Source organism: Trichoderma asperellum, chromosome 3, assembly GCF_020647865.1.
Source record: "Trichoderma asperellum chromosome 3, complete sequence".
Classification (NCBI taxonomy): Eukaryota; Fungi; Ascomycota; class Sordariomycetes; order Hypocreales; family Hypocreaceae; genus Trichoderma; species Trichoderma asperellum.
Window position 1 is genome coordinate 2,866,537 of NC_089417.1, and position 20,673 is coordinate 2,887,209.

Below are 20,673 nucleotides of genomic sequence, written 5' to 3' on the forward strand. Positions count from 1 at the left end.
GCACTTGATTCGAAAATATTCTTCATCTGAGCAGCTAAAAACTCATAGGCAGAGCGTGGATGTATAGTTCCTAAATAGACAAAATCATGATGTATTCAACAGGCTCCTCTCTCTTCTGTTGCCAGTTTATTTACAAGTCTAGAAATTCTCGTTGAGCGCGTTACCAACGCCTCTCGCTTTTCCTTCTCAGCAATACTTCTCCACCATTGTCGATAATATCCATAGTAGAGTAGCCAGTAGAACATGAATTCTTCTTCATCAATGCTCAATGGCAAACGGTGGGATTTGCAGCCTTCCCTCTCGTAAATATTTTTAGGCCAAAGTTCATTTACTGCCATAAACAAAGCTTGCCGCTGGCGGTGCCTCCTGCTACCCAATTTTTGCTTGGGTGAAAGTGAGCCACGGCTGGGACAGCAGAGATGCCATCGCCCCCGAGCTGAGCCAACTGGCTTCCGTCGGAAGCGTAAACATCGACAAATCGGTTCATATTACCGATAGTGAATTTCTGGATACCGTCTTCTGGGTTTTTTTGCCACTGTGGCTTCAAGATGGTTACCCATCTACCTGTCTGATTGTTATGCTTGACAGTGTGTGCGGGTTTCATGTCGATGCTTTGACCTGGCTTCCATTTCGAAGCCCCGGAACAGTCGTAGATTTTGACTGTATCATCGTACGATGAGGTGGCGATGTGCCCGCCGGCACTCCATGAAGCATGCGAGACTGACAAGCGTGATTCATGCTCTCCGAGCAAAGAAGGATGTTTCAAATCCCCCTTACCATTCATTTTCCTCAAGTCCCATACCTTCATGGTTCTATCCAAAGATGCGGTCACTAAAAGATACGAATGAAGAGGATGCATCGAGAATCCTCCAATTTTTTGATCGGAGAGCGTCCATAATTCCAGGCTACCGGGTACTCTGGTGTCGTATCGGCCAACAGAGCCATCCAGTGTTGAGAAATACAACATGTTTGGTTCAGCCGCAGGAATTTCCAGTGCCGAAATCGGTAAATCCTCGTATTGGTTTTCGGGAGCAAAGACTTGGATAGAGGTGCCTTTTTCCAGATCAAGTTTCCGTATTGAAGAATCATAAGAGGACGAGTATATGGAATTTGCGTCTGCTTGCGAAAATGCAAACGAGGTAATGGTTCTCGCGTGAACTTTGAATGCCGATATGACGGGATCTGGGATACTCTCGTCATCGTCGTCTACCTCGGGGGCCGTTTGTGAACCGTCAAAGACTCCCATCGCGCCTTCTTTGTCTCCGGCAAACACAATGGGTTTGTCTTCGGTCGGATGGAAGCCCAGTGCGTATACTCTTTGCGGTGTGATTTTGATAGCTATAGACGGCTCGTTACTAATGTTGGTTCGAGCAGAAAAGCAATGCGAAACTTACCATTGGGTATCCAATGCTCATACAGCCTCAGGCCGCTCATTTGTGATCGTAGTTCCTTCAGGCTGACATCGGTAGTCTCTTTTATATCGTAGTCTGAAAATGTTCGCACACCGGGCTGCGCTCCGCGAAAGATGCCCTTTAATCCATCCATACTGCTCGTGTACTTTCTGCCGTCGACGACAATATCGCCCAAGTTCATATCATCGCCGCTGCGAAGTCTCTTTGCCTTGCTTTCAGCAGCTTGATGCTCTGCCTCCACCTCTAGTTTCCTCTTCAACACATCATCGTCTGCAGACACCCCGGCAAGTCGGGAGCTCATGCGGGTGCCACGCCGAGGCTCTCTGAGCACTGGCTCGGCCCTCGTCCTCTTGCGCGGGGCTGATGGTTTGGACACAGGTTTGTCTGGTATAATATTTTTCGCTGTAACAGAGATTTCGGACAGCAGAGCTTTGTTTGCAGCAATGTTCTCCAAACGGCGGCGCTCGAATGCGCTGAGGCCATCGCTTTCCTTTTTTGGAGCCATGATTGGTACGACGTTGGACAATAATTCGAAAGCAAAAGAAGGAAATCTGGTGTGAAATCGAGCGTGTACAATTCGCAATCGTCTGATGCCAAAAAAAAAAAAAAGCTGGTGTTAGCACCGTGTCCAATCGCAGGAAGATGTGAATGGCTGCTGACGGGGGATTGAATCCAGAGCTGAATTAAGAGAAATCGCGTGGGACCGCGTCTCGCCGTTAATTGTCTGGCGCGAAGTCACGCGCATCAATTACCGACTAAATTTAGGCGGCACTCTTAGGAATCAAACCGCCTGCGCAAAGTCCAAGATGCAGGTCACCGAAGATTAGCCGTGTAAAACACCAGGATGAGCATTCAGTGATGGGCTCCAGATTTTAGAAAATTTCGCCGTGGAAAGAATTGCGCATCGGCATCTCTAATTCAGGGACTCTGGGTGCATTTTCATATCAGTCAGCCATGTCGTCGACCATGCTTCCGTTTTTATACCAGACTCGGACCCTTCAACGGGCTATCAAGAGTCCCCTTGTGGCGTTGACTTCTGCCCGTCTGATGCACTCTACACGACGGCCCAAAAAGCTTGTAGATAATGCCATCCCGTTTCAATGGGAATCCAAAGAAGACCAAGAGCTGGAGGGCAGCAACTCAGAACGAGTCTCCACCATCACGCCTTCTGAGGCCCAGATTTTCAAGAAAATTTTCAGTGAAATTGCCGAAGGCAAAATGCCACCCGTGAAGAGTCGGACTCTGGTTCAGCAAAGTGTCACTGATGCGCCTGCTATAGGCGGCGAGAGAGAGAGCTCTGGCTCAGCCCGCGTACTGGTAGAAAAGGCCCGCATCACTGAGTTCCGAGAGAAATTCTTGAGCCGATATCCCAAGTCGCTCCAAAACGCTGCCCAAGTTGCACTGGGCCTGTATGAGGTCAAGCCACAAGACCCGGAGTCTGGGCAAGAAGCCCAGATGATCGAGTTGGACGGCGCTGATGAGGCTACATGGGCTGAGCGCACAGAGCGCGAGCTTGCTAGAAGCCAGGAGTGTGAGAGAGTAGAATCTTTGATGAAGCAATGCAAGACTGATGCAGAGCTGTGGAGCGTCATGGAGAAAGAAGTCTTCTCTCTGCCGGAAAAGCTGCATATTGCACAGACAAAGCGAACGGCAAAGGGCAAAAAGAAGGCGTCCCGGCAATCGAGTGCACTCGTGGAAGATGCTGAGGCAAGTCTCTACCAAGAACAGTCAGCATTGGAAATGGCCTCGCAAGATGAAGAGCGAGTGATGGATATTCATGGCCCGCTTTACTCTCGGTTCCTCAGCACTGCCTTGGACCTCTTTAACTCGGCATTCGCTCGACCTTCTCCATATATATTCCAGATCCTCCCCCGCATTAAAGAACTCGGCTTACCATCTTTTGTCCTTGGCGTCTCGACGCCATTTTATTCCAAGCTGGCGGAGATCCACTGGCAACGCTTTGGAGATGCCAACTCTGCGCTTGATATGCTGGAGGAGATGAATTCTGCAGGCCTGTTTGCGAATAAAGAGGCACATGGCCTTCTTTCGCAGCTGCGCAACCATCTGCATGCCTGCACTTGGGGCGGCCAAGGCCCGTTTGTGATGGCAATGATGGAGTCTTCTGAGTTTGGCAACGCATTGATTCAGAGGATAGAATTTATAGAAAAGATGGTTGAGCAGTCGTCACATGACCGGTTCAAGGACCCTTCTTTTTAATGAACTTTGCAGCAACGGAAACAATTTCTCTCTCTCTATTATAGCCTTTGTCCTCTTAATGTTTCTAGATATGTTCTTTTAGAAGCATTCATCGTTTATTTGCCTGTACATCTCCAACAACCCTCTCAGAGAGCTGTGGCCGGAGCTGGCCGTATGCGCCATAAAGAGGAGAGCTTAGCTTATATCAATATCAACTTACGAATTCATGACCACTCAGCACCTTCATTTTTTGTACAATATTCCTTTGTGCAAGACACGCATAGATATAGACAGTATTCTCTTCTCTCTTACCATATACGGCTGAAAGGCCCCAACATGGCTTTGGAACTATTGTGCATATGCACATGCATGTTTCACTCGAATTCCTTCCCATGCCAGGTGGGATGCCGTGATTGGATCTAATGCAACCGGGGGGCAAAGAAGCTCTTGACCGACTGCTTCAGCTGGGCTGCTGTTCGCCATCTTCGCACTGTGCCTTCGTAACCTGCCGTTGCTTGCGTCCATCTCCTGCATGAGATGCATGCAATCACACCATCTCAGGTACTTCAAATGCAGCCTCAAATAGATCTGGTCAGATGTTTACTTTTATATATCCCTCAATCTCGATGAGATGTTGCTTTAAGGATAGATAAATAGAGTACCTCCACCCAATGATTGCGCTAAACCTACTATACCTCTCCCATGATTTATATGTCATTATACCATTCAGACCTATATCTCTACCAAAATATCACAGCATCGCAAGACTTGTTGTTCCAATAGCTAGAACCAACAAATACTCAACATGGCTACGCATGGGAAAGACGATCGTGTTGGTCGATCTTCTTCGCTCTACCCAAGATTACACCTGTTGCAAATGCCGTTGGAGGTTCACTTCAAAATCTTCTGTGAGCTATGGGAAGATCGGGACTTTGACCTCCTCATGGTCATTAAAGATTACGAAGACAGACACAATGACGAAAATCCCATCACTCTCGCCTCTATTGCCTTTGTCCACTTCTCCAATCGCCCAAACACACATTGGCCGAATGAAAAGATACCTTGGGACAGATATGCTCCATGCCTCATCAAAACGGAGATTCTTTGGTTCAATCGGCGGATACATGGAGGCACTCGCAGCAACAAGAATTATTTTAACGTTTTCAACTTGATGATATGTTGCAAACAGCTGTGGGAAGAAGGAAGTCTTGCATACTGGCGCTTCAAGCAGCTGCAAATTACGATTTCCAGAGAATTCGGAGAAATCCCACTGGGTGACGAAGAAGAATTTTCTATGGCTCAATGCACAAACAGCAAACTCTTGGGTGGCGTCATTGGAGAGAGCGTTAGAAACTTGACACTGCGATTCGACGATAAAGTGTTGAACTGCCGTGTAACCCGTTGCGAGACTTTACCGGGCGTGATGAACTGCAAGCGCCATGCCGACGCCACTTTTATGCCAAAACTTCAATGGGCTCGAGACACCATCATGAAAGCCCTTGGGCTCTTTACCAATGTCACAAGTCTAGTACTACTTATCGAAAACAACCGTATATTCGACTTATATAACAACCTTGGAATCTTTGGCGAAATCATGGACTACATTAAAGAGGAGAGGCCCATGATCAAAGTAGTACGAATCAAAGGAGGTCAATGCGAGGATCTTGTGAAGAAGTGGCATCTTGAGCTTGATGCTTCTGTGTCGGGGACCACCTGGTCCATGAACCCTTGCGTTCCCACATGTCAATCGAAGAAATATAGCGACCATGCAGACAAATTCGATGTGACACCGCGAGAAGTTGACCTGCGTCCAGATTTTTCTTGAAATCAGTTATGCCTTTAAGATGTGTGAGGATACTGTGGAGGTCATTTAGAGATCGCAAAGCAAGGGGTTAGATACGGCTATATGTGCTAATGTGTGCTGCTATTATTCTACTGCTTCTACTGCTGCTAGCCGGAGGTTCTTATACTGAGACCAAGCCAAATTCCAGAATGATATTATTTACAACGCTGTCTGCCTTGCATAAATTTACATAAGCTATGAACCAGATATTTATTTCGTTTCCTTTCTATTAGAACCTCCATATTCTAAGAGAAAGTCCAAGTTTTCCATCTTTCGTCTTGATACAACTGGCGGAGTACATTAGCAGTGCTTGTCACCTCAGCAAATGGATTCAAGCTTTCTATATGGACTCGATGAACTATCTCAGCATCGACTCCCCCTTTGCCAAATGCCCTTGTGGCATCGCCGATGACGACGATTCGGGCCATATCAATAGCGTAGTCAACTAGATCTTCTTGGCTAACATCTTGATTACCGTAGACGTGCTTCTTTGACCCGTATACCCCGGCCCCGTCAGTTGACAACCATTTAAAGGTATCTTCAACATATCCCGGCCCTCCCCACTTCCCATCCATAGCTAAATCATAAGCTGAGCGCACGGTGGTGCTAACAGCGTGGTCTGTGGGGATCCCAGCGATGAGGAGCGTTCTAATATTTCTCTTCTTTAACAAAGATTCCAGAGGCGTATTGTTGAAAACGTTTGGGCCCCGGGAAGTTATGACTACCTCATTTAAGGGTAAACGAGAAGGGTTGTCTAGCTCGGGTGAAGCAACAGGCTCAGACGAAGCAACAAGCTTAGAAGACATAGTAGACTCAGACAAACTAGAAGGCTCAGTAGGCCCTTCTGGCCTCTGTATCAGCGGGACCGAACATTCTAGGAAGTCTATGCCCTTCTTCTCTTCACCATTTGTGCCATAAGGACCGACTTTTTCTGAATATAATGGAGAGTTGACCCAAATGGGTTTGAGTTGGACGTGAATAATGAGAGGCAGCTTATCCTCCGGCGTAGTCTCAGAATAACTGCGGAACTTGGCAATGAGACTGGTCACGTTCTTCTCGTAGTCGGGGTTGGAAGCACCGTCGCCCCACGAAGGATCGCGATATCCGTATTGGCTATGTATGATGAGAAGCGCCGTTGACCTCCATGCCGGAATAGGTGGGCAATAGCCACCGGGCCAGGAATATTGCATAACCGAAGGTTGACGCAGCATTTTGTTTGAGATTGTCTGGTGTAAATGCACCAATTGAAACTTGAAATAGCCCCGCTCAACGAGAGACACAAATACGTGTAAAACCAGGAGCCCACTTTAGGTAGTTTGGCAAGCTGGTGTAAATACATGTACCTATTGTAAAGCAGACGGTCGCATTTTCGTGGACTTCATACCGCAAAGGATAAAATGTTTGTAATATACTCAGTAAAAAAAATGTTTCATGGGGACCTTTTTTCTCTTCTTTTTTAGGATAGCTGTAAGTCTTCGCAGACTTAGGATACAAGGAGCTACGCAATCCGACTCAAAGGCAGCAGTGTATATGTAAAATTTCACATATCTACTTTGAAATAATGACAGATGACAGAACTCAATGAGTTGGATGCTTTTATGGTTAACCACACACCTAATTGCGTCTTGTTTCTCAGGTTTCTGCAGGGTAAAGCCTGCTCGGCAGTTGGAAGTCAGAGGTGCAGGATTGCATTTAAGGGTTCTAGGCCGCAACTAATACGAGAGCAAATATTTGGTGAAAGCTGAGCTTCCAAGCTCCCTAATTGCAGGACTGGTGAAAAGCTGTGGCGTTCGCTTTAGTTCGGCAGATGCTCATGAACCCAGAGCACACAGTGCAATTTGACATGTTGAGCAAGGGTTCTATGCAATCAGCTGGGGTCCCTGCTGCTTCTTCCCAAAGCTTGATTTGTATTTAGGTTGGGGGATCGATGCCGTGCCAGCATTGCATGGTTCGGAGGGACCCGATGTACTCTTTCTCACTACTATTTCTCATCCTCAAAACGAAAATTCCAAGGGCGTTAGTTTGGGCTACACGAGTCTTATGCTTCAATCTTCTCTTATCGAGCTGGTTGCTTCAAATTTGAAAACAAGTCTAGGCAGCTCATCATGCCTCAAAACTAGGTCTAAATTCAACCTTGTTTACGAAGACTCACTGCCGGAGCCCACCGCTCCGCCTATCCCCACCTCCCCTAGCCAGAAGCAGTCTCATCATGCACCTGGAACATTCAGCCTCACCACTGCTAGTTGCAGAAAAAGAAACGAAAGCCCCATTCTAACTGAGTACAAGACCTATTATCACTGGATGGAACACACTAAGATCTCCTTGTAACGGGGCCGCGCCAATCAAAAGGTACATGGTTTTATTCATAAAACACGTAGTAAACTAACGTACCTTTTCATAATGAAACTCTGTGCTAGAACTGACAATTCAGCTGGTTATAGGGGGCATCTAAATGCTCCAATCTATACAACACGCAATCACGAAACATCAACAGCAACATCAAATTCTACCATCACAAAAATGCCGCTCCAACCTCCTCCGATTGATAAGTTGTTTATAACAGCAGAGGAAGCATTTCAAGCTCTTCAAGATCATGCGCGAGAGGAAGGGTATGCGCTTGTGAGAGCACGCGCGACTTCATATCAAAATAACTTACCGCGTCGTTATGATATCTCGTGTGTATGTGGGAATGGCGAATACAAGCCAAAGGCGGCTGGGATACGCAAATCGAAGACAAAACGAACAGGCTGCCCGTTCAAGATGAAGATTGTGCAAAGAAAGGATTCAGGCGATCGTTGGAAGGCAGGAATCCTCTGTGGAGAGCATAACCACGCCTCTGGCCTCGCGGTTAATTTTCCTGAACACCGGCGCGCTGCCCTGACCAAGGAACAAAGAAACAACATTGAGGTGCTCCTAGAGAATACAAGTCTCACAGCAAGGGCGATCAACGAGATTATGAAGAAACGACATCCTACTATTCTTCTCACCGAGAAAGATATCTGGAATATACGGCAAAAAGCCTTGAAAAAGAAAAGGTGGATAGGTGCAGCAGACCTAGATACAGAGGTAGCGGAAGCGCTCAAGAAAGCAGGAGTTTTATAGCTCGAAAGCCATAGCTACAACTCGAGTCGCAATTCATACACTGTGGAACTTGCTACTGGACATTGTGGCGCCAGCAATCATGCACCTACTTCTCTCTCCTCTTTGTATTCAGGCCAATAAGACATTGGTCCATGGTTGATGCCGCCTTGTATACACGTCCCGGCTTGGACCCTGACACCGGGGCAGCCCAGCGACCTGAGCCGTCGATCACTAAAAATAATCAGCCTTGGGCTGAAGCTACCGGTGCAGGCATTAGGATAGCTCCTCTCTAAACAAGACTTGGTGCGGGAGCCTATCCCTGATGGCTTCAGTGCAATTTCCACAATGCAGCTTTCATCCTTGATGCCCAGCGGTGGCGTCGAATGAGTCAATCTGCCGAGTTTTAAAAAGCAAACAGAACAAGCAGCCCACAGACTTCCCGGTAACAAAGTCAAATGCCGTTAGTACGAGGAGATATAGTATGATTTATGCAGAAGCTGCAGCTCGTGACATCGAGTGAGCACCTGTTTGGGTCTTCAGCTTTAGCGATAGCGGGCAGAGTTTTGATAGGTTGCCGAATGGCGGAGAGACACGACTGCAAGGAGGACGCGTTCTGGTCAGTTTCGACTTATGCAATGCAAGCTGGCTCGATAATTGATGTATCATGTCATTGGCACCACCATCTTCACGGTGCTTATCCTCTGCTGCAGTGACTATCATCCGCCCGAGCCGAGTTTTCAGACCTCTTCTGTTCTCCTATCTCGCTGCCGGATTATTATAGCGATCTTTTTGTAGATTTGAATGTATCTTTTGGGATGACTTCCTCATCTCGTAATTTGACTTTGTACAGCCTGCCTGGTTACGCAATAAATGGCGTTACACCAGGTATTATTTGGGCAAGGCGTCTCATCATTCCAACCCTTTGTGTAATACACATGAGATGCGGCTGAAATTAGCTTACAGGCCAGAACAAGCTCGTCCCAACGCTAGACAGAATATGCTCGAGCGCGTCCTCTGACAAGAGCCAATGGCCATGCTTGGGCCCTCGCGCGTGGATCTAGGCTTATACTTGTCAGTAGCAAATCTGACAGCCACTGACAGCTTTGCAGGCTGGCTTGTTGACTGCTACCCCTAGCATCATAGGTTGTCGGTCCGCCTTGGGACAGACTATTCAAGTTCTAAAATGAAAGGATTTTGCGTGGCTTTGGAGCTAGAGCATTCGTTTACATGAACCTCAAAGTATATAATGGGCGGCAGATGCTCTCAGTGCCGGCGTTGGCTTCTTGACTTCTTGTCCTGGCATCTACCACCACACGTTCTCTAATAACATACCTAAAATTCCTTCTCATTCACCTCTCGTCACTCATTTACTCTTTTACAGCCTCTTCTTGATACCCAAACCCCGCCATAAACATGTCTGCGCCTACCGAGTCTCCGGCCATTGCCCCTGATGCAGCTCCCGTTGCAGCGCCAGCACAGGCTCCTGTTCAATCTTCTGCACCTGCTCATTCCAGCCCTATCAATGATGATGATGTGAAGCACTGGAAGGATCGTTTCAACGATGTCTTGTCTCGACCTGGTGAACACATCAACTCCAAGTCTCCAGCTGGCGCCTCTCAATGGAGCACAAGTCTCTTCGATTGCTTTTCCCCCATTGACACCTGCCTCATCACATGCTATTTGCCGTGTCTGACGTTTGGAAAAACGCACCATCGAGTTCACAAGAACGGAAAGTTGGAAGGTTATGAGCCTGTCAACACCTCGGTATGTCTAATCTCCCCAAGTATTACAAGTTGAAATCATGGCTGACAAGCTCTACTCTTCAAGTGTCTCCTTTTCTGTGTGCCTGGTCTGCATTGTATCCTTGCGAGCATGCAACGAGCTTCCATCCGCGAAAAGTACAATCTTGAGGGCAGCTGCATTGAGGATATGGCAAAGTCCTACTGCTGTGCTTGCTGTAACCTCATTCAGCTTGACAAGGAGTCGGCACATCGCGAGGCTCTCCTGAACAACGTCAATTCTGAGCAGTATAAGTCTAACGAGGGCATGGCATATCCCGGAACCAACTAGAACCGGGTCTTGCGCTAAACAAAGTTTAACAGCGTGGAAGAATTATTTGTAAACTTGGTTGAGGTTAATGGTATTAGTGAATGATTGGCATGTTCACTTCGATGGAATGTGTGGATGGATACCCCCATTAGTTCTAATGTTATAATTTTACATTCAATCTTTAGAGTTCCAAGGTTTCCTCTACTGTGCATCTACTACATCCAGCCCCTATTCCTGCCACGGTGAAATCCCAAAGTGACGGTAAAATCCTACCTCGCGCATGCCAGAATTAGTAAGTCTGATTAATGAGCATATCGCCATATCTGCCTAGGTAGTCATGAGTAGCCAAAATTGTTCTCTTGAGAGGGTCGTCCAAGCGAGAGAGCTAACGGTAGTATGATTTATACGCAGGGTAATTAGTTTCTACTTCTTCTGATGCTACTGCAACCGCGCTCAATGGCAGGCAGTTCACTATCGGTGCCCCAGTGGTAGTGGTAGCAGCAAGAGAGGTGGAGGCATGTTCATTTGTTACATGATTCCTCTTGTATTAAAACCAACACTATTCCCGTTTCAGTGGTTATTCATCTAGTGATCGTCCTTCCAAGCTCATATTCGCAATCTTGACAACTCCGAGAGAGAGAGAGAGAGAGAGAGAGAGAGAGAGAGAGAGAGAGAGGCTGAAGCCTCAGATCTCAGGCTTCTTTGAACTTACGCTTCTCATTATCCGAATGATCAATTAGAGCATCATATTTCTCTTCTTTTCCTTCTTCTTCTCTCTCTTGCTACTACTGCCGCTGCTGTCGCTGTAGTGCTCGGCTGGGGCCACACCACTCATCTGCCCGTTCATAGTCTCCACATAGGGAGAAACGGAATGACAATAACGTTGGTAGAAGAGCCAGCATGGCACAGAAGGTCTCTTCGGTTTTGAGAGAGGCCTCTACCAAGGCTATCTCTGCCAGGAATAGGCCATCCATTGATGACTAAATATATCCCTATTACTGTGAGGTACGCGGCATAGATGAGCTAAAATAGATCCAGGCGTATATTAAATTATTATGTTACGATATATTCTTGTGGAATTTACAGGAATTTGGCACTGCGACTTGTAGTCTACCGGGCTTTGAGGAGACGGGACAACGTACAGCAAGACCCTGCTAAGTAAGGCAGAGCCATACAACGTCCCTCAGTGAATTGGATAGATGATAACTTTTATCTGTCTAGTGTGACTCGATCCGAAATAAGCAACTTAAAGAGTTCTAATCCTGGCTTCGGTTATAATTGCAAAGCCAGATATTATCTGTGGGACTTTGGCCTGGGATGACGAAATGCGAGATAGCTTTGAAAGGCCCTTGTAACATTTCCTGGCCACTTGGATCTGTCAATTTTTCCATTTTGGCTTTTTGAAATTGTATACAGAGATCAAGGAGAGGTGGACGATGCTGGTTGGGAGAAAAAAATGCCATATGCTTCGAAGAAAGGGTGTGGTAGAGCAGGTGAACCATGGGGTAGCGAACAGCTCGCAATAGACAATCCAGCCTTGCCGATCTACTTAACTGACACTTTACACAAGTTGTCCAGATCAAATCCTAGTTTCATCATTGCAATCTCAATAGAATCCGGTATATGATGAACGCAATACCACTCTGGGAGACATTAGCGTGTGCGGAACCATGGTCGTTAGTTAAGAATGCTAGCCGCGCAAATTAAAAGGCTGAACGTCACTTCGCTCCCCTCACTTTTGCCTAAATAAGTCGCCTCGGCTTTATCACAAGCCTTTGGCAAGGATAACACTGAGATCATGTGTTTTCAATGATACTCTTTGTGTTGCATCGCAGCAATTGAAGCAATGCGATGGACCTGCTGGAATCGCAAATTGTCGGCCCAATGGTAGCGTCTTATATGGGATATAAAAACGAGCCGACAGCAACAGCAACAATGGGTTTTCTGATGCACAACTTGCATCATTCTTTATATCCACAGTAATACCGGTATTTTTTTATATCTGGCAGCCATGAGGACGGTAGTCTTCTCATCACTGACCCTTGCTCTGCTGTCTCAGAGAGCCGGGGCTGATACGACACTCTCACTGAACCCGTCGACAACCTGGGGTACCTGGGAAGGCTGGGGCGTATCGCTTGCTTGGTGGGCGAAAGCTTTTGGCAATAGAGATGACTTGGCCCGTGTATTCTTCAGTCTGAATAGCCAATCCATCAATGGTCAAACCCTGCCCGGCCTAGGCTTCAATATCGCTCGATACAATGCAGGCGCATGCAGCAACAATACCTATGATGGCTCCAGCATGGTTGTTTCACCGAATATTAAGCCTTCTCGGCAGATGGATAGCTTCTGGCTTGATTGGGCTAGCTCCGACCCTACTTCGTCAAGTTGGAACTGGAACGTCGACGCCAACCAACGCGCGATGCTACAGAAAGCCAAAGCAAACGGCGCAAACATCTTCGAGCTGTTTTCTAATGCCCCGGCTTGGTGGATGGATTTAAACCATGACCCGTCAGGAAATGGCTTAATTGATAATCTACAATCTTGGAATTATGCCAACCATTCAGTCTATCTCGCCAACGTTGCTCAACATGCCAGCCAGAACTGGGGCATCACGTTTCAGTCAGTCGAGGCATTTAATGAACCTACTTCACCCTGGGGACCTTCTGGTACTCAAGAAGGTTGTCATTTTTCTATATCGACCATGGCTACAGTTATTCCATACCTCAAAACTGCACTCTCTCAAAGAGGGTTGTCGTCCTTTATTGCTGCCGCAGATGAGACATGGTATGACTTGGCTATTACGACCTGGATTGGCCTAGGAAGCTCTGTACAAAGTCAAGTGACGCGTATCAATGTGCATGGTTATCAGTACGGCGGCGGGCGACGTGATGTCCTCTATACCCTTGCCAACGCAGCCGGGAAGAGATTATGGAATAGCGAATATGGCGACGGAGACTCAACGGGCGTTTCTTTGTTTTCAAACCTGCTCCTCGACTTTGTTTGGCTCCACCCTACTGCCTGGGTATACTGGCAAGCCATTGATATCTCAGGCTGGGGACTCATCGTTGGCGACAACGACGCGTTGACACTCTCATCGGCAAGCACTAAATATTTTGTGCTTGCACAATTCACGCGCCATATCAGGCCTGGCATGCAGATTTTGACAACTTTAGATGGAAACACAGCCGCGGCGTACGATGCTAGTTCTCAGAAACTCGTGATTGTTGCTGGAAATTGGAATAGTTCTCAAACAATCACCTTCGATCTTAGCTCGGCTAAGACTACTCCAGCGAATGGGGCAACAGTTCCACGATGGAGCACTCAAACGAGCGGTGGAGATCAGTATAAAAGCTATACAGATATAAAGATCAATAACGGACAATTTTCTGTACCTTTTTCTGTTGGGCAAGTCCAGACATTTGAGATTAGCGGCGTTGTTTTAAAATAGGTTATGGTATAGTTGTATTTAAAAGATTGCAGAGAAGTAATGGCTTGCAGTTATCTTCTTGCTCCTCTTGCTCTTCTCGTGCCTGGAATTATCCTTCTGCTTGTCCATATTCATCTCTTCCTATTGTTTCTCTTACTAATTCTCCTCCCCCTTCCCCTGCTTCTTGATGCCTGGCTAAGCTTGTGATACCACCCATATCAACGTCTTTCACGCTCCATGATACAGGAAAGAGAGGCCCAACAGCAGAGGGAAGAATGAATTGCAGAAGAAGCATAAGTAGCAGCTTGAGAAGCAAGTTCCTGTTTATCTTAGTCTCGCTTCTTAATACGGGGAAAACTTAGCCAGACTGCAGATATTACGGCAATGAGTGCCAGGATAATGGGCTGTAAGACTGAAACGCTCCTATGTGATGCAATAGCACCAATAATAAAAGGAAACACGGTTCCTCCTGTACCACCCATGGCCATGGCGAAGCCAATGGCGCTGACATGAATGCGCTTTGGCAAGAGTTTGGCTGTCACCATGACGGCACCAGGGAACATGGGCCCTAAGAAGAAGCCTAGAAATGCAACGGCGACAGCAGAAACAACAAATTGTGGGACGAGCCAGAAAAGAAGCTGCAAGCCGAGACAGATGCCAAGGTATATGGCCAAGCAAAGCCTCTCGCCGAATCGCTCTGTCACAAATCCCAAAGCCGCGCGACCGACCGCCATGCCTGCCCAAAAACCCGAGCCAGAGATTCCAGATGCATATGCCGAAGCGTGTCGAACACGGAGCATGAATGTGACAACCCAGCCACCGAGGCCGACTGTTCTCCACGAGTATTAGTGTAAGAATGCAGAAGACAAATATTGCAACACGCATAAGGCCAACGTACCTTCTACGCCCATGTAAGCAAAGAAGAAAAGCGCACAAAGCCAGGTGACTTTGGACTTCATTGCCTCGCGGGTTCCAGCACTAGGAGCCCCAGCTTCTGCATTCTCACTTGCATGTTCCGCTCGATACGCGGCGCCGGTCTTATCCCAGAAGAAGATGACGAGCCCGACAAACTCTAGACCTGCCATGCCAATCTGCAGATGAAAAATTAGTTTATAATTGCTCTTAAGTCGTAGACGTGTTTGTCACCAAAGTCTCACCATGATATAGTAGTAGGTATACCAAGGCAGGCCAGCTTTGACGACCATGGAAGTGGCAATCAACGGCGAAAACAAAGCTCCAAGTGAGTAGCACGAATGCAAAAACCCCTGAATCGTATTCGCCTTGTCCATAGCGCCAATCCATGCGCAGAAACATGCGTCTGTCAAACCATTGCCAAAACCGCTGATGGCATTGCACACAACAAGAGCTGGATACGGCGGGTGAGAGGCGAGGACAGCAAAAGTTATGAGATGGCACATGGGTGCCATAATGGCCACGCCTCGCTGGCCGAATTGGACATGGATTCGGGCATTGGTAAACGCAGCGACTGAGTAGCCGATGAAGGGGGTGAGGAAAATAAGAGATATGACGGTGTAGCTGAGATTATAGTACTCTTCAAGCTAAAAAAAAAAAATTGGATGATTTTGCGGTGAGCAAGAATACTCGACATATTGATTGCTAGAAAGTCAAGGTTGGATGAGATGGCAACTTACATATGGGATCAATGCCTAAGCACGTTGCGCATTAGCACATAATCATCATCCTTATTTCACGATATGGCCACCCAACAGAATACATTCAACTTACACCAACAGCGGCATCGTTCATGCCCGCAATAGCAAACGACACAAACGCAAACGCGAGCCGGCCAATGTTCTTCACCGGCCGATTCCACCTCTCTGCCTCAGTAAGAGCATTCATCGGCGGGCGGCCGCCATCATCGCCCTCTGAAACGTGCGGTCCCGCCTCTTCAACATGTGGTGCTTCTTTTGTCTCTGGGCTGATCTGGCGGCCCGAGGAGGTACCCGAGCCGAGGTGCCGCAATTCTATAGCTTCCGAGGCGGGTCGCGCTTCATACTGAACAGTAGTTGTGGTTGTAGACATATTTATGGAGCTTGTTTCATTAGATTATTGTCACGATATTCAAATCTATCTCTCTGTCCCGTTACGGAGTACACGGATGTGAAGCTGGAGAGGTAGAATCCTTGAAAGCCGTTATCGGTGCCTAAGTGCGGAGTTTCTCTGGGCGCCCGTGATTTTGGTAGATCCCAACCCGATTATCTTGCCGCGGGGCATCAGCAACAACTATCCGCACACATTGTCATCAAGAATCCTTTTCCCCTTTGGGATAAAACTATCTATATGGCGTTCTGTTCCCTTCTTTTTGACAAATTGTCGATCAGTAAGGGGATAGGTTACTCTCGAAATGATGTAAAAATTCGCACCAAGAATACGCACTTCCATCTTAGCGTCCAGCTTCAAAGTGCTGGTGCTACATGGAGAGCTCAATTCAGCTAATTGCTTTTGCATCATAAAAACAACCCAATGTGCTTAAAAATGAAAATAATCTGATCCTTTCAGAGACTCGGTAGGATTTAAGCTATACTGCAGCACCAATCATTCAGCTTAATCTCATATAGTAGGGTGGCAATCTGATCGGCAGACAGCCCAAGATGAAACAGAATAGAGCTGTCCACCAATATATCGAGCCCGTTACTTTCCGGAAAGCTTCCGGAGACGTGAGGTGGCATTGTAAAACGAGTAGCGTTGTTTATGCCTTGTTTGAGGTAAGCGCTCATCGCTATTCGGTATACGAGAATCCGAAATAAAGATGAGCAGCCATAACGGAACTTGTAACTGTAAATGAACCCGAATCACGTTTCCTCGGCGTGAAGATATCGTATACGCTATAGCGGCTATGCTAGCTAGTACTTAAATACTACTCTATTTACTAGTAACAATGTTCAGGGGTAAGTTCTGCCTGCACATTTCACTGCCGAAAAGATCGTTCTATGCTACATATTCTTGTGCAATCACCGTGTAGAATATACTGTGGAATGTATCCCATGGTATTGCCTTTCAGGGGAAGATGCATGTAATGTGTGATCAATGGCACCCTGGCGGAACAGCAACCGAAGACATCATCTCATCGGTGATTCATTTTGGCTCACAGCCTGTTCCTGCAGCGATTTTTCGCAGAGCACGCCTTTCTTCTACGCCTAAACTCCGGCCTTTTTCTCTACCGTTGGTGGTAAAGTGTTTCTTTCAGCTCGGAGTTTGAATCTCCAAAGGGTAATGTAAATGCGTCCCGTGAATTCACTTGCTTTATGCCGAGGAACCTAGACTATCTCATATCACATGTCCCCTTTTTACACAATGTCGATACAAAAAGGAACACCCCTTTCCCCTCTTCAAACCTCGCACAAGCTTCATAAGTAGTTTGGCGGTGTCTGCAAGCCAAATAGGTATTGTATGCCTTGGAAATGTCATTTTACTCATTTTCACATGTTCTTTTTTAGTTATCGGCTGAGGGGACCCTCCAGCTGTGATCCGGCTGCGGTACATTGGGGGCGAAAATGCGCTTACTCCGCTGGCTTCGCAAGGGGTCATCTATTGCATTTGACATACTATGTCAAAGACAATGGATACAATTGAAGCCACATCAAAGCCGCTTAATGGATCTGTGATGAGCGATATTAATAATTCCTTACGATTTTTTCGACCTTTAATGTAACGCATCGGCTATTGCCACCCATGTAGTCGAATGGAAACGGTATTTCGCGGCAATTCCCTTTTTTAGACTGCTTACTAGCACTCGCACCAATAACGGCCTTGACTATTCCTCCATATGTGTACTTGATAGCAGGGGGAGCTTGATTGCGGAGAATAAAAAGAAAGCTGTTTCTGGGTAGCTATTCCTATAAGTTGCTTTTGCCGGCCAGGTGATGAAACGGCCTATTCTTGGCCGTACGTAATCCCCGGCAGGCCAATCGCAAATCATTTCCATTGCAGGTATACTTGTAATAAATATGCACCTTCTAAGCTCTAGGGCACGCGCTATCATGGGCCGTCAAATGAGAGAATAGGGGTATGCGAGCGCTATATTAGAGCTTGCAAGCATCCCGCTTTCGATCTAATACAGTACTAGAACGCGGGTGAATCGAGCGAATCCTGTCTTTGTTTTTGCTTTTTATTTTTCTTTTGTTCGGCCGTTTGAGCTAATTGCGCCAGGAGTAGGCAGATAGCACTTCATTTCAATTATCAATCTGGTCTAGTAATTCTTTGCATGGCTCACCCCGGCTCGCCAAAAGGTCTCTCGTCATCAACAAAAAGCAGTGTTCTATTAACATATTAACATAAATCTATCTATTCGTTCTAATGTAATTTTTTTCGCTGCGGATGTATCTTTAATCACGATAGTTTGCTAATCAGACGGAAGAGAACCCGCCAGCAGAGTCGTCATCGCTCCTCATAGCAATCGTCAGCTTATGATCTGCATCTCCGTACCCGGTAAACGGTTACAAGTACATGGTAGCCAATCGCGTCTAAAAGGTGAGATAATATAGAAAACAGCATAATTAGTGATCAGTACCATCTCATAGTGTTGATATGGGGAAATGAAAATCCGCCCCTGAAGTCTTCTCGAATGGTTATCCGCGGATGTTTGTGACTCGTGAGGTAGTCTGCTTTGGCCGATCTTCATGCACTATGTCGATCTCAACATACTTTCGTATACCCCCACCTTCATCGTGTCCCAATTGGTGTCCCTGGTCCTGGTCCCGGCTATCGCTCCAGGCTTTGAGGTTCTGCATTCCGACGGATTCAACCATGCGCTCTTCGCTCTCATTCATTGTGAAATTTGTTATTGGATTTGCTGTCGGCGGTCCGCGGCCCCGCCAACTCTTGGAGGTCCCTCCAAAAGTGACAAAGCCTTTTGGTGTTAGACCCTCAGACTTTTGCGTGGAGCGCATCGAGTCAAGGATGGATCCGAAGATGGGCCCAAATAACCCTTTGAGGAGAGGAAATATCATGGGCAAGTTAGTTGTAACGACGGCAACAAAGGTTTCTCGGACAGCCCAAGATCCGGCCAATTGTGCACCATTTTCCGTGTCCTAAAACGTTGTCATGTCAGTTTTTCGTATTTGTAATGAGTAGATGGCATAGGAAGCGTACCAGTACGATTAAAACACATCGTAAAGTGGCACACACGACGACGAAAATACCGCTACTGAAGAGAAGCATGAGTCCAGCCTTCTTCAAAGGCTTCAGACTGGACCCCCATAGCATAGGCAGTGGGACTGATATGATGTATAAATCGGTCGTTACGTTGAATGCCCAATAGACCCAAATAATCTGATTAGACACGGCGGGTTGGCAAGCATCTATTGGTAAATTAGCAAAAAAGCCAAAAATGTTTCTTAAATCGAAAGCACTAACTTCCAGGGTCTGGGAATATCTGCCAGAACTTTTGAAAGGGTCGACACGAGAGGTAAAGATTTAGAGCTACAACAAGGTAGCTAGATGCAAGAAAGGCGAAACCAATGTAAATTCTAATGCGGTAATGTCGAGCCAGGCCCTCCTATCAAGACATGTTAACAAATGCGTAATCAGGTGAGGGAAGACGGGTCAACAGACGCGAGGAGCATACCGTCAGTCTTATATAAAACACAAGCAACGACGCCTTGAGTGTCCAAAGGAGCGTCGAGTACGTCGACCACCCTGCAAGCTGTATTTTTGATCCTATTACTCTAACAAACTGATTAGTGGGAGTTTATATAGCCATCTTTTACCTAATAGCTGCATACCTCAATCGAAACTCCGGGTCATCTGGTGAAAGCGCAGCCCGCTGCGCATCCGTCATACCGTTATTCGCAAGGCCATTTGCTACATGACCAACGCTATAAGCCAGAGACGTCTCAGCTGTATAAAATATAACAGCTACCCATGCGAGATAATCGTCACCACCTAGGCCTCGAAAGCCGGCATATCGAATACGAGAAATTGTTCTGAGGATGGTGACTGCGATTCCAACTCCAAGGAGAGTCCACGCTTCGATTGTGAATTGTTGGAAAGCTGCAGCTGCCGCGGCCTGTGATGCCGGATCTGGTGGAGGACTTGGCATGATGTATCATCTGATAGTAATAGGCTTATTTGTAGAAGTCTTCCAAAGGAGTGTCTAAGCCTTCGTATATAACTCCTCGACCACTTGCCAACCGTCAACCAAATCGACTAACAGAACACAGACTAACGGAAGAGCGAGATTGTCATATTTCACTCCTTTCAATCTCCTCTATGTATAAAAGCAGTTAGTATCTCACAGGAACATCACCTCTCATCGCACAGTGTTGGTTCGCTATCGCCGTTGTGTTAGGGTACTTACATGTCATTCTAGCCCGAAACCTCTTCGGCATACTGTTTGTATTTGCCGCAAGGGTCAATGCAACCCAACCGGCGTTAGAGAGTGCCATCAACCCGTTGACCCCGGCAGTAGGCTGTTCAAAGGTGGGCAATCTGCTTGCAGCTCCCCACCGTTGTTAGCGTAGGGGGGGCCGCGGTCTGAGAACCACGACAAGGGGGAGCAAAAAAAGGAATCCGCAAGACGAAAATACACACACAGCTTGGATTAAGAACGCCAAAGGTAGAAAAGACCCATAAGTAGAAGCGATTGAATTAGTAGATATCGTAGAGGTAATATTGTAAATAGTAGAATTAATAAGATTCATATA

General features: G+C 46.8%; 9 protein-coding genes across 9 annotated transcripts; 5 read left to right on the plus strand and 4 right to left on the minus strand.

Annotated features, from left to right (window-relative positions):
- Positions 1-3: 3 nt before the first annotated feature.
- TrAFT101_005536 (uncharacterized protein) lies at positions 4-3,100 on the minus strand. The gene is made up of 2 exons (XM_024900855.2): positions 1,395-3,100; positions 4-1,338 (listed from the first exon to the last, which is right to left on the minus strand). Exons 1-2 carry the CDS (start codon positions 1,915-1,917, stop codon positions 329-331), a joined length of 1,533 nt encoding a protein of 510 aa, XP_024757259.2. The 5' UTR covers positions 1,918-3,100; the 3' UTR covers positions 4-328.
- TrAFT101_005537 (uncharacterized protein) lies at positions 2,311-3,912 on the plus strand. The gene has a single exon (XM_024908681.2). It carries the CDS (start codon positions 2,367-2,369, stop codon positions 3,627-3,629), a length of 1,263 nt encoding a protein of 420 aa, XP_024757258.1. The 5' UTR covers positions 2,311-2,366; the 3' UTR covers positions 3,630-3,912.
- Positions 3,913-4,309: 397 nt separating this feature from the next.
- On the plus strand, positions 4,310-6,051 carry TrAFT101_005538 (uncharacterized protein). Its single transcript, XM_024908680.2, has one exon. It carries the CDS (start codon positions 4,414-4,416, stop codon positions 5,431-5,433), a length of 1,020 nt encoding a protein of 339 aa, XP_024757257.1. The 5' UTR covers positions 4,310-4,413; the 3' UTR covers positions 5,434-6,051.
- On the minus strand, positions 5,519-6,671 carry TrAFT101_005539 (uncharacterized protein). Its single transcript, XM_024908679.2, has one exon. The coding sequence runs from the start codon at positions 6,660-6,662 to the stop codon at positions 5,697-5,699; it is 966 nt and encodes a 321-aa protein (XP_024757256.1). The 5' UTR covers positions 6,663-6,671; the 3' UTR covers positions 5,519-5,696.
- Positions 6,672-8,211: 1,540 nt separating this feature from the next.
- On the plus strand, positions 8,212-8,553 carry TrAFT101_005540 (uncharacterized protein; the record flags this gene model as incomplete). Its single annotated transcript, XM_024908678.2, has 1 exon — positions 8,212-8,553. One exon carries the CDS (start codon positions 8,212-8,214, stop codon positions 8,551-8,553), a length of 342 nt encoding a protein of 113 aa, XP_024757255.2.
- Positions 8,554-9,945: 1,392 nt separating this feature from the next.
- TrAFT101_005541 (uncharacterized protein) lies at positions 9,946-10,602 on the plus strand (the record flags this gene model as incomplete). The annotated part of the gene is made up of 2 exons (XM_024904301.1): positions 9,946-10,296; positions 10,360-10,602. 2 exons carry the CDS (start codon positions 9,946-9,948, stop codon positions 10,600-10,602), a joined length of 594 nt encoding a protein of 197 aa, XP_024757254.1.
- A 1,946-nt stretch (positions 10,603-12,548) lies between these two features.
- Positions 12,549-14,109, plus strand: 6GAL (Endo-beta-1 6-galactanase). The gene has a single exon (XM_024902066.2). It carries the CDS (start codon positions 12,593-12,595, stop codon positions 14,027-14,029), a length of 1,437 nt encoding a protein of 478 aa, XP_024757253.1. The 5' UTR covers positions 12,549-12,592; the 3' UTR covers positions 14,030-14,109.
- On the minus strand, positions 13,980-16,276 carry TrAFT101_005543 (uncharacterized protein). The gene is made up of 5 exons (XM_024902737.2): positions 15,755-16,276; positions 15,661-15,675; positions 15,166-15,567; positions 14,907-15,099; positions 13,980-14,837 (listed from the first exon to the last, which is right to left on the minus strand). The coding sequence occupies exons 1-5, from the start codon at positions 16,049-16,051 to the stop codon at positions 14,338-14,340; spliced, it is 1,407 nt and encodes a 468-aa protein (XP_024757252.2). The 5' UTR covers positions 16,052-16,276; the 3' UTR covers positions 13,980-14,337.
- Positions 16,277-18,262: 1,986 nt separating this feature from the next.
- On the minus strand, positions 18,263-20,182 carry TrAFT101_005544 (uncharacterized protein). Its single transcript, XM_024904300.2, has 5 exons — positions 19,753-20,182; positions 19,596-19,695; positions 19,385-19,526; positions 19,121-19,329; positions 18,263-19,059 (listed from the first exon to the last, which is right to left on the minus strand). The coding sequence occupies exons 1-5, from the start codon at positions 20,067-20,069 to the stop codon at positions 18,598-18,600; spliced, it is 1,230 nt and encodes a 409-aa protein (XP_024757251.1). The 5' UTR covers positions 20,070-20,182; the 3' UTR covers positions 18,263-18,597.
- Positions 20,183-20,673: the final 491 nt, after the last annotated feature.

Excerpts from the sequence above, each read along its gene's own strand:
- TrAFT101_005539 (XM_024908679.2), bottom strand. The coding sequence starts at position 6,662 with ATGCTGCGTCAACCTTCGGTTATGCAATATTCCTGGCCCGGTGGCTAT.
- TrAFT101_005536 (XM_024900855.2), bottom strand. The coding sequence starts at position 1,917 with ATGGCTCCAAAAAAGGAAAGCGATGGCCTCAGCGCATTCGAGCGCCGC. Across the intron at positions 1,339-1,394 it reads TGAGCATTGGATACCCAATG|CTATCAAAATCACACCGCAA; the intron begins GTAAGTTTCGCA and ends AGCCGTCTATAG.
- TrAFT101_005537 (XM_024908681.2), top strand. The coding sequence starts at position 2,367 with ATGTCGTCGACCATGCTTCCGTTTTTATACCAGACTCGGACCCTTCAA.
- TrAFT101_005544 (XM_024904300.2), bottom strand. The coding sequence starts at position 20,069 with ATGCCAAGTCCTCCACCAGATCCGGCATCACAGGCCGCGGCAGCTGCA. Across the intron at positions 19,527-19,595 it reads TGTTTTATATAAGACTGACG|GAGGGCCTGGCTCGACATTA; the intron begins GTATGCTCCTCG and ends ATGTCTTGATAG. Across the intron at positions 19,060-19,120 it reads GATGTGTTTTAATCGTACTG|GACACGGAAAATGGTGCACA; the intron begins GTACGCTTCCTA and ends ACAACGTTTTAG.
- TrAFT101_005543 (XM_024902737.2), bottom strand. The coding sequence starts at position 16,051 with ATGTCTACAACCACAACTACTGTTCAGTATGAAGCGCGACCCGCCTCG. Across the intron at positions 15,100-15,165 it reads ATACCTACTACTATATCATG|ATTGGCATGGCAGGTCTAGA; the intron begins GTGAGACTTTGG and ends TTTCATCTGCAG. Across the intron at positions 14,838-14,906 it reads TGCTTACATGGGCGTAGAAG|TCGGCCTCGGTGGCTGGGTT; the intron begins GTACGTTGGCCT and ends CGTGGAGAACAG.
- TrAFT101_005538 (XM_024908680.2), top strand. The coding sequence starts at position 4,414 with ATGGCTACGCATGGGAAAGACGATCGTGTTGGTCGATCTTCTTCGCTC.
- 6GAL (XM_024902066.2), top strand. The coding sequence starts at position 12,593 with ATGAGGACGGTAGTCTTCTCATCACTGACCCTTGCTCTGCTGTCTCAG.